This window comes from Megascapheus bottae, chromosome 3 (assembly GCF_031878675.1).
Source record: "Megascapheus bottae isolate mThoBot1 chromosome 3, mThoBot2.hap1, whole genome shotgun sequence".
NCBI classification, from domain to species: Eukaryota; Metazoa; Chordata; class Mammalia; order Rodentia; family Geomyidae; genus Megascapheus; species Megascapheus bottae.
In genome coordinates, this window is record NC_143511.1 from 87,671,055 (window position 1) to 87,682,318 (window position 11,264).

Genomic DNA, 11,264 nt, shown 5'->3' on the forward strand with positions numbered 1-11,264 from the left:
AGCACTCTACCACTAAGCCAAATTCCTGGCCCCAATTGCAACTCTTTTTTTTTTTTTTTTTTGGTTAGCCCTAGGGCTTGGGGCCTGGGCACTGTTCCTGAGCTCTTTAGCTCAAGGCAAGCCCATTTGAGCCACAGTGCCACTCCAGTTTTCTGGTGGTGAACTGGAGATGACTCTCACAGAGTTTTGTGCCCAGGCTGGCTTTGAACTGTGATCCTCAGGTGTCAGCCTCTTGGGTAGCTAGGATTACAGGTGTGAGCCACCAGTGCTCAGATTTCTTTCATTTTTTTTAAGTTTTCAGATGATATATGTAAGTAATAATAGTAAACAAAATCAACATAATGATGGCTGGCCAACGGGGCCTTGCACATCCCAAGGGCCTGTAAAAATCTAAATGAAGAATTCAGAATTTGATTGCAGAAAGGGTGGATACAGCAGCAAATTCAATTACAACTCTGGCTTTCATGTTCTGCATGGGAAACATTTACCCATGCAAAGGAAAGGATTTAGGACTCAGACTGGAGAAGTTGATACTCAATACCAACTCTGGAGCCCAAGCCAGGAATGGCAAACAAGCCGGTACAAGATCAGCATGCCGCTAGGTGATATGGAGGTGCTGACATTTCAAAATGTGTTTCTACATAGAGAAGAAAAACCAATTCTGGTAAGTGAAGGATGAATGTAATGTTAAAAATCAGAGAGCCACATCTAACACCTGTGGTTCACACCTACAGTCTTAGCTACTCAGGAGGCTGAGAGCAGAGGATAAAAGTTTGCCTGGCAGAAAAGTCCATGAGACTCTCATTTCCAAACCACTGGTGGGCGCGTGCATATGCACATGCGCATGTATGCATATACACACACACCCTACACCACGCCAGAGCCAAAGTAGGTAGAGGAGAGTGAAAAGCGAGTAGATACAGAAAATCAGCCTCTCTTGCTCCACTACTATGGCAAAGTAAGAACCTGCAGAGTGCCCTGAAATTATGGCTGCTCCAGTAAGGTTCTAAGAGGTTAAATCATGTTATAATAAATAAACCTCAAGGAACTACACTAAATATTATTTGAAATAAATGAATTACATTGGAGCTTGGGAAATTGTGTTCATATAAAATATTTTTTGGGTTTTTTTTTTATGGTCCTGGAGCTTCAACTCTGGGCCTGGGTGCAGTCCCTCAGCTTCTTTTGCGCAAAGCAAGCACTACCACTTGAGTCACAGTGCCACTTCTGGCCTTTTTGAGTATTTTATGGACATTCTCATGGACATTCTTGCCTGGGTTGGCTTTAAACTGCAATCCTCAGATCTCAGGTTTCTGAGTAGCTAAGGATGATAGGTGTAAGCCACCAGCACCCAGCATTTTTTTTTTTTTTTGATATATAAGGCCTCTCTCACTAGTGGATGCTAACCTTAAACTTGCTATGTAGCCCAGGCTAGCTTAAATTCATGATTCTTCTATCTCAACTCTGTGTGTGTGTGTGTATGTGTGTGTTGTATGTTGCTTGAACTCAGGGTCTCATATTCTTGCTTGGCCTTTCCACACAGGCTGGCATACTACCACTCCTAGTTTTTTGCTAGTTAATTAAAGGTAAGAGTCCCATGGACTTTTCTACCTGAGCTAGTTTTGAACTAAGATTCTCAGATCTCAACCTTCTCAGTAGTTAGAATTACAGGCGTGAGCCATCAGCACCTGGTCTACTTCAACTATTTGCTTTTGTGTGTGTGTGTGTGTGTGTGTGTGTGTGTGTGTGTGTGTGTGTACGCACACACGCATGCGCTCACGTGTGAGCTGCTATGCATCAGTACTGAGGCTTGAACTCTGGGCCTGGGAGCTGTCCTTTAACTTTTTCATTCAGGGCTGATACTCTACCACTTTTGTCACTTCTCCACTTCTGGCTTTTTGGTGACTTATCAGGAAGGTCTCACAATTTTCCTGCCCAGGCTCACTTTGGACTGTGATCCTCAGATCTCTGCTAGGATAACAGAAGTGAGCATCAGTGCCCAGCTACCAAACACTGTTTTAGATTTAAGGTTCAGCCTTCTTTGTCAAAAGTAAAGGCTGGATGGGGCCGGGAGTTTGGCCTAGTGGTTAAAGTGCTTGCCTAGCATGCATGAAGACCCGGGTTCAATTCCTCGGTACCACATACATAGAAAAAAGCCAGAAGTGGTGCTGAAGCTCAAGTGGTAGAGCTCTAGCCTTGAGAAAGTCCAAGGACATTGCTCAGGCCCTGAGCTCAAGCCCAGGACTGGCAAAAAAAAAAAAAAAAAAAAAAAAGTAAAGGCTGGAATCTAAATCACCATGATTCCCAACATTTCCAAGACAATAACATAAAGAGGCAGCTGCAAACATATTTACCTGGTGAAACATTTGTAGGAGGTCCAATGCTGGGCATTAAGAAGACAGAAAAGGTCCCTAAATAGGATAAGAGCCAGCAAAGAACCATGCACAAGCCACACAGAAGTGAGGTGGAAACCCAGCTCCACCAGGATACCTTGGCTACTTTGCTTTTCTCTCTGTGTATCAAATCAAAGACAATATTAATACGTACAACACAGGCAGCAGAGTGTGAAAGATGGAAGAAGGTAACATGTGCAGGGCACTCTGCACATCTGACACAACAGAAGCGTGTCAGAGCATGTTACAAGTATGTTCATTCTATTCCACTCCTGGCAGTCTTCAGAGGTAAGCAGGAGCAAAACATGGTTAGGTGGAAGCAGTTCCATTTAGTCCTAACATTACAGCTACAATTCAGGCAGTGGCTTCTTCCTATGGAATACAGCAAGAAAGCACATCTTATGCTCACCTGTATTTTTGACTTCAGGGCTTGAAGGGACTGGACCAGAGGGATGCAATACGCAAGCGTTTTACCTTTTGAAAAAGAGTGGAAAGCAATTAGAAAGGAAGCAGGCTCTGCTATCTTGGATAGTTCTAACTTCTGGGAGAAAGTAAATGGTACATGCTACATCTAGGAGAGATGAAGAAGTGTTTCACCTGTCTGCCAGGACTCCTGGTTTATTTCATATATGGGGGGGGGGGGGGCTGAGGACACTGGGCAATGTCCCTGAGCTTTTTGCTCAAAGCTAGCACTCCACCTCTTGAACCATGATTATACTTCCTGTCTTTTGCTGGCTAACTGGAGAAAAGTCTCACAGACTTTCCTGCCCAGGCTGGCTTCGAACTGCAATCCTCAGATCGCAGCCTCCTAAGTAGTTAAATTTACAACTGTAAGCCACTGGTTCTTGGTTTTGCTTTGTAAATTCAGTACCTCTAAAAAAACATAAAGCTTCAGTTCCTTTATGTATCTAGCAAGGAAGGTTCTATTTCCCAAATAACACAAAAGCTCAACCTAATGGCTGTCCATACAGCTAGCAAACGCCTCATTAAGCTCTCCTTCACCCCTGCTGCCAGCTACGGTGGTCGGCCCAACGCCCTTGCAGGGCTGGTGTGCTCAGTGGGAACCCCAGAGCAGCTGCTGAAGACAGACCCCATAGAGGACAGATCTCTAGGTTTCCAGATCCCTTCACCTGGCTGAGATTGCAGGAGTGCATGAAAGCTGCTCACCAGGATGCCACCAGGGTCAAAGAGGCAGTCTAGGTAATGCTCAGTCCCAAGTTAGGGACTGTGCTCATCAGACTGTTTTCAGAGAAGGTCAAATACACACACACACAGTCATGCGGCTTTGAAGTAGGGCTCCTAGGAAACAGCAGGGCTCACGTCCTGTTCATTGCTCTGACCACAGCACCAGCCACTGTCCCCTTCCTTTCACTACGTGAACACATCAGGGCTCTAACTAAAAGCAAACATGGCAAAAACAGCCATTGCCACCACCACAGCCACCTTCCTGCAGAGCCTCAGCATCGCCACAGGCCTAGTGCCACAGAACAAAGGGCAGAGAGTAAATAGGCACTGACCTGAACCCGTCTGGGACCGCACAAGGGCATCTCTGCCTTCCAGCAACACAGGAATGCTTTGCTTCTGAACACTGGGACCACCCAAAAGAGAGAACAGAGCTCATCTACACAGAATCACTCCACGCAAGCAGTGGACACACCGCACACGACATGCAAATGCCCCAGGCCTGGCATGGGCTGAGACTGCTAATGCCGAGTCCCACTTCTGGAATAGAACTTAGACTGGCCATTGTATTAAACTAATTAAAATTAAAAAATTGGACATTCCTCAGTACCACATAAACAGAAAAGCCCAGGAGTGGTGCTGTGGCTCAAGTGGTAGAGTGCTGGCTTTGAGCATAAGAAGCTCAGGGACAGCACCCAGGTCCTGTGTTCAACCCCCAGGACTGGCAAAAACAAAACCACAACTGGGCATAACAACAACGAGGAGTTACCACACTCACTCTACTGTCTTCTGTAATGTGGAATTTGGGACACAGCAAAACCTGGAGGAAGATCTCCACACAGAAGAACAAAGTAGGCTGGGAAGCTAGCCAGACAGTGGCAGCTTTCCACCCTCCAAAAGACTGCCACTGACACACAGGGTACAGCTACATGTGCCATGGACAGGCAGGGCTATGTCTACACATGTGCATTTAAAACAACAGAAAAGTCATTTAACTTGGTCTGATGAAGCAACCCTCGCCCCCCCCCCAACACTAGCAGCATTCAGTTGTTTGTTGTTATATATTCATTTTTGTTTACAAAAATAGGGAGAACCATTGTTAGGGGAAAAAAAAAACTTTACTAAGTTCACTATTTCTATCTCTCAGGAATCACCATAAAGACCACTTAAGAAAGGACACGACTAAACTATTTTCAGGACCACACAGGCAGCAGTGATCCTCTGACCAGGTATGTATCCCTTGTAGTTTGCAGCCAATAGCAGAACTTACTGGAAACTCACCTGGTTTGTCCATTACATATAGAGGACCCAGAGGCTAAATGTTAGGTCCAGTCTATATGGTCAGTAATTCAGCTATGTTTTTCAAGGCCACAATACAAATTTGCTCTGCCCTCCACAGATAAATCTGGATTTCTTCTAGCTATATATACCCAATGACACCCTAAGAAAAATTTAAAAAGTAGCCCGGAAGTCTTACCTAGTCATGCTGGAGATTTTTAAAACTGTATTTATTGTGGAAATCTGAAAGAGAAGATGGAAAATACTTCAGTATCAGTCTTTTAATACAAATAAACTTAATGGAAAGACACAAAAAAGGCCAAAATGCTGGGATGACACTGACTGATTAGGTTTCGGGAAACTCGGCCCTCTACCCCCCCACTCAGCAGTATCTGGAGAAACGTTCAGATGTCAGAGCTGGGAGGAGATGGCACTGGTACGTGGTCGAGGCCAGGATGTTGCTAAACAGCTAACAGCATAGGACACTCTCCAAAACAATGAGTCATCTGAACCCAAATGTCCACAATCCTGAGACTGTGAAATGCTGTTCTTTGTGGGTTGAGAAAATAAACCTATGAAGCTGGGAGCTGGTAGTGCCTGGCTGTAATCCTAGCTACTCAGGAGGCTGAGAACTGAGGATTGTGCCAAGGCTCTGAATCAAGCCCCAGGACTGGAACCAAAAATGAATAAATAAAAGTTAAAAAAAAAAAGAAATTAAATGAAACCTATGTAACCCATCCTAAAGAAGCTTTCTCTCTTTCCATATTCATGTAAGCCTATTCATTCATGGTATTAAAACAAAAAAAAGAGGAGCAATGTCCATCTGCTTGTAAAAATGCACTAATAATAATAATAATCATAGCCTCTTGTTTCATCAAGCTCTAAGACCTCACACATCCCTTAACAGCAAGAGGCTAATGTTTATGGCCACTATGACATGTGCCATCATGATCAACTCTACCACATCTAGCCACCAATTAGGAAGTTGTTTTAAGTTCAGTAAGTGAAGTAGCAGCTTTAAACTCCATTGAGTAAAGGATAGTCTCCAGTTCTGAAAACCAACCAAAAAACAAAAACAAAAACAAAAACAAACCACACAAAGCAAAGAGAATGGGGTGAAGACAGAGTCCTACATATCTCAACTGTCCAGGAAGAATGGCCCATCTATCTGGGTTCATTCAAGTGACTGAGAACAGAAACAAACGATACTCACCAGATGTGGGTGGAGGTTCAGCTGGTGGAAAGCCTCTGGAGTAAACACTTGCTCTCGCTCCTGCTTTACCGTAGGTCTGCAGAGGATGAACAAAACCAGGCCAGTGCCAAGATCAGCAAAGCAAGAGGCAGATATGTGCACTCCTTCCCTCCCTGAAGCATCCCTGCACACCTGAACACACCTGACAAGCCGGGGGATTTCAGGGTTGTTTTTAAACAATGAGGAAGTCTTAATGCATGGTTTTTCTTCTTGCTTTCCACCATCTGTGCTACTAACCAGATTCTTCTTTAGAGAAAATGTTTTTTGTGAGTTCCCCTTAAGTATTCTCTGAGTTTCTTGAGCATTGGCTGAGAGATAGGCTGCTCCACTCCTCCGCTTCGCTGGAGGAACCTCACTGGATTCTTGGTGCTTTCTCTTGGTAGCCTTTGGTTGCTGTGTTGTTCCCAAAAGGAAAAATCAAGAAGAGGTGCATTAGTCCATGAAAACAGCCCTCAGAGTGAAGCCTCACTGCCCACAGAATCGCATCTCTTCCTGCAGAGATCATTATGCTCCATATGCCAAGCAACAGTTAGGGTTTGCCACTGAATTCTTTGATGACTTTTTCCAAAATGGAGGGGCAGGTGGAGTCACCATCCACCTAAAATGCGAAGTCAGCCAAGGTGAGGGTGAACAGCAGAAAAAATGTTTTTCTGAGCTGATTTTACCCAATTCAGTCTACTTTAGAGAAGCAGAGCCCACCTGGTGAAGTGTATAGGCTACATGAATTCACACCCTAGGAATCCATGTGCATGAGAAGAACGGAGGGGAAATAAGTCTTCTCTCCCACAAAGTAAAGGACAGGAGGGAGTGTGGGATGCCATCCCACGGCTCATGCCCTGGAAGCAGAAACCTTCATCACTGCTCTACCTGCCCTTGTGCCTGGATCTGTCATCCTCTCCCCTCACGCCGCTCCTCCAGATTTAAAGAGTCTGGAGAGGATGCCTACTCACAGTTCCCATTCCAAATGAGAATGCCGCTGCATTCATCACCCCATGCCGTCTCAACCTTGCCTTCCTGGTCCCTGCCTGATGGCCCACCACTAGTGATCTCCCACCAAGGCCTTCCTGCCTGTTGTATCATCTGCTGTCCATTCCACAATGTGAATGGAATGTCCAACTTCCCCTGGCAGAAGCAGCCGATTCCTGTGATTTTTGTTTTTGTTTTTGGCCTTTTCTTCCAGTTTGTAGAAGAATATCCCCAAGTGGCCAGTGCGTTCTGTTCTGGAGTTTGGGACTTTAGTTAGTATCCTCTTTATTTGAGATAATGACTTGTGTCTATACAGTTTCAGCTTCAGAGCAACCTACTAATAGAAACAATGGTTCTTAGAAAAGAAGTAACATCTATAAGGATTCCTTTATCTAAATAATTCAGGGAACACCATTTCAAATAGTTAATAAGTCTGGCCTATTTCATTTTACAAACTTATAAAGTCCCAAGCTGATGAATTTCAGTCATTTCAGGTCTGCTGGATCATTTGGAAAACAGTACAAAACCTGGATTTCTCCAGACTTACATGCTTTCCAAAGGTTGAGAGGCCACCACTACCACACATGGGGTCCCTGTGACAGGTTCGCTGGCAAAAGGCCTTGCTAGTCAACACTACGCCTGAGAACTAAGCAGCTTTGCTACCACACAGACAAGATCAGCCTCAGTGAAGATACCTGAAGAAGCTGTCTGCAGAAACACACCACAGGCTACTTCCTCATGTACACACCCTTCTGACCTCTAACTTGTTTTCCTCTTCTTTGGACTAAACACCTCAGGTACACTACCATCCTAGTCACCATTCATTCCTATGTCAGTATCTACAAGCAAGTGTCTACTTGGAGCAAAGCAAGTTAACTAATGTTAGACACACTTCCTGCTGCTCGTGGGCTAAAACTGAAAATGTACTGTAGGACCTATGAAGCCTGTGTGGCCATCTCTCCAGCTGCAGCTCTACCCTCTGCCGAATGGTCTGCCTGAACCCCTAAAAGGCATCATTCTCCTTCTCTCCTCAAGCCTTCACACATGGCCTCACCTTATCCTGGACTCCAACCTCCTTTTGGCTGGCGAGCGTGACTCACCTTCAGTTGCAGGCTTTCTCACTCCGTCCTCAAAAGGGCCTCACCTGACCTCCCAGCTCTGTGCTCTCCTTTGTAGCATTCAGCACAATGACCAACAGTCACCTGCCCACTGGACTGTCAACTCCCTAAAGAAAAGGCCCAGGGATGGGAGTTTGGCCTCGTGGTAGAGTGCTTGCATAGCAAGCACAAAAAGACCCAGGTTCAATTCCTCGGTACCACATACACAGAAAAACCACAGAACTGGTGCTGTGGCTCAGTGGTAGAGCTCTAGCCTTGAGAAAGCCCAGGGACAGTACTCAGGCCCTGAGTTCAAGCACCAGGACTGGAAAAAAAGAAAAAAAAAGGCCAGACTGGCTTGCACAGCGCTGCTTCCCTTACAAGGCCCATGTCTAGCACAAAATAAGCACTCGATACATAATGTTGCCACCATCTCCATACTGCTCCCTTTTTGCTCCAGCCACCCCAACTACAATGTATTCATTCAGCATTTATCAAGTACCTGGTTCTAAACATACAGTTTAAACATTAGCCAACACCCTAAAGAAGCTACAGACTAGTAGAAGAGATCAAAGTACAAAACCATAAATCCAAATCTGAATTGATAAAATAGGTTTGTGGAAAGAACTATAGGAGCAAAAGCAAGAGAGGGAGAGAGTAGAGATAGCAAGAGAGAGACAAACATGACCTGTGGCGAGGAGGAGTAGGGAAGGAAGAGAAGGTGGCAGTTGAATAGAAAAGAATCAAGGACATAACTGGATTTTCTAAGAATGAGCTGCATGTTAGCAAGTCATCTCTCTCTAGGTCTTGTTTGTGCACCTCTGAAAGATTATGGGGAGGATCTCTTGAGACCGCCAGGCTTGAGTTTGAGATGCTGTGTAGTAATTGTGTGTCTCGCAGTTTTCTTGGTACTTACAAGTTATCTCACTTACTACTGCAGACACCGATAACTTATTTTAAGAGAGTACATGAAGACATAGATGTGAGGTCATTTGTCCGGATCACTGAGGGAACCATGCTTTCCCCAGGCATTATTCCTCTCCATGTCAGCTTCCTGACAACGATGCTCCAATGCCTTATTAGTTGTATTCTACTTGATAGAAAAAATGATGTGGTTTGATTCCTTTATGAGTTGTGGTTTTTAAGGATACATATCAAAATGCTAACAAGAATTATCTCTGAGTACTGTGACTGTGATTCTTCTCAAATTTTCTAACATGAACTTGCATTACCTGAATAATCAGAAAATAGCCTTAGACGATAGTCTACACACTGTTAGGATCTCACACATAATTTTCCTGTCAAAGTCCTTCAAACCCAGTCCGTTAGCTACACATTTTGAGTCCAGGCTACTAGCACTTCTAGTGAGAGTATACACGATTTCTAGTCACATCATTAACCAAAGAATAGATGTACACAAAGCCTCTGAATGGAATAATAATGGGAGTGTGGCCTAGTGGTAGAATGCTTGCCTAGCATGCATGAAGACCCGGGTTCAATTCCCCAGTACCACATACACAGAAAAGGCCAGAAGTGGTGCTGCAGCTCAAGTGATAGAGTGCTAGCCCTAAAGAAAAGAAGCTCAGGGACAGTGCTCACAGGCCCTGAATTCAAGCCCCAGGACCAAGATGCAAGAAAGGGTATCAATGTATGTGAAGTAATGCACCTTCTACCTGGTGAATATAATGTAACCCTTCCATTAATTACAATAAAAATATATGAAAAAAATTATGGCGGATTAAGCAATCACAAGCTCAATCTATACTTACTCATTCAGTCTATTCAATATACATTTGGAGATGTTGTTGGGATAGAGTTCCAGTATCTCCATGACAGGCAAGTGCTGTATCACTGAACTAGCCCCAGCCCCCCATAATGTTTTAGCAAGAGCATCCTGTAAGTTAGTTCTTAGACTCTACATGACACAAGCATTCTACTGACTTCCTGGTGTAGCTGGTGCTGAGACTTACCAACTGTTTCCATGAACTGACTCAATGTATAGTCCTTCATTAAATCCTCACAATAACCTCATGAAGAAAAAATTATCCTTCTTGTTTCTGAATGGATAAGGTCATATACCTAGTATGTTGTAAAGCTGGCCTCTCATCTCAGGTCTACCCTACTGCTGTGATCGGTCCATCCCTCCACCTGCACCCCAGTACCTCTTCTTTCATCTATTTCTCTTCCCAAATAGATCTGGCTACCTCATGCGCTGACAGAAGATCTCTTATTCCCAAGGCTTATTACAAATACATAAATTACCAAAAAGAATCTGAACAGTGGGGATGAGATGGGTGTGTTCACAGGACGTCAAGAAATGTCATGTTCAACACACCCGGCTGACCCTAACTGACTCTGACAATTGATTTTTCAAGGAAATCACACACGTGGCTTTTCGGGAAGAGAAACTCAAACCTCCCACAGCAAACTGTGTCTTTCGTTTCTAATTTACTGCTTCACAACAGACTTTCCCGACCCCCTGGAAACTAACTTTCTGCTCCCTGGCTTGGGTTAACTGTCGTCGCCTACACTGCACCTGGGTGACAACTATGCCATTAAAAAACCAAAACCCCTCTCGGAACAGACCCCGGACCCCAGGCTCGCGCCCAGCCTCACGTTCCGCGCTCCTGCATCCATCCGCCCTCCCCGACGGGTCCCCCGGCGTCCCGCGCCCCGGGCCGGGCGGCAGCTCGCGCGCCGCGCGCCGCGGGCCAGGCCGGAACTCACCCTCCTCGGCGGGGCGCCGGGGGATCCGGAGGCCGTCCTGGGGGCCCGGTGGAGGGGCGAACCGCGCGGGGCGGCCATGGCCGGAGCCCCGCGCCCCGGCCCGGCAGCTGCGGCGCACGTGGACGCGAGGACCCCGCGGAGCCCGGGCGCCGCCGCCCCTTCCGGGCCCCGACTACGGCCGGAGAGGCGCGGCAGGGCCGGTCCCGCGGAGCTCGGAGAATGCAGAGGCCGCGTGTCGTCGCGTCGACGGCCGCCGCTTGCTCCCCGTGGTAACCTGCGCGCAGCGCGCGGGCCGGGGTCCGCGGCAGGACCGGGCTCGGCGGCCGGGAGGGGGAGTCCTCGAGGCCGCGCTCCGCGCGCTCCCGCTCG

At 46.1% G+C, this 11,264-nt stretch overlaps 1 protein-coding gene across 2 annotated transcripts in view; it reads right to left on the reverse strand.

Annotated features, from left to right (window-relative positions):
• Positions 1-11,210, reverse strand: part of Ddx31 (DEAD-box helicase 31) — a 64,875-nt gene extending 53,665 nt beyond the window's left edge. For both annotated transcript variants that reach the window (XM_090330862.1, XM_090330863.1), the window contains exons 1-6: positions 10,896-11,210; positions 6,248-6,498; positions 6,067-6,142; positions 5,053-5,096; positions 3,911-3,981; positions 2,803-2,867 (exon numbers count right to left, since the gene is read on the reverse strand). In XM_090330862.1, coding sequence (XP_090186988.1) covers positions 2,803-2,867; positions 3,911-3,981; positions 5,053-5,096; positions 6,067-6,142; positions 6,248-6,498; positions 10,896-10,973 — 585 coding nt within the window. In that variant the 5' untranslated portion in view covers positions 10,974-11,210. The remainder of the gene's footprint in view (positions 1-2,802; positions 2,868-3,910; positions 3,982-5,052; positions 5,097-6,066; positions 6,143-6,247; positions 6,499-10,895) is intronic.
• Positions 11,211-11,264: the final 54 nt, after the last annotated feature.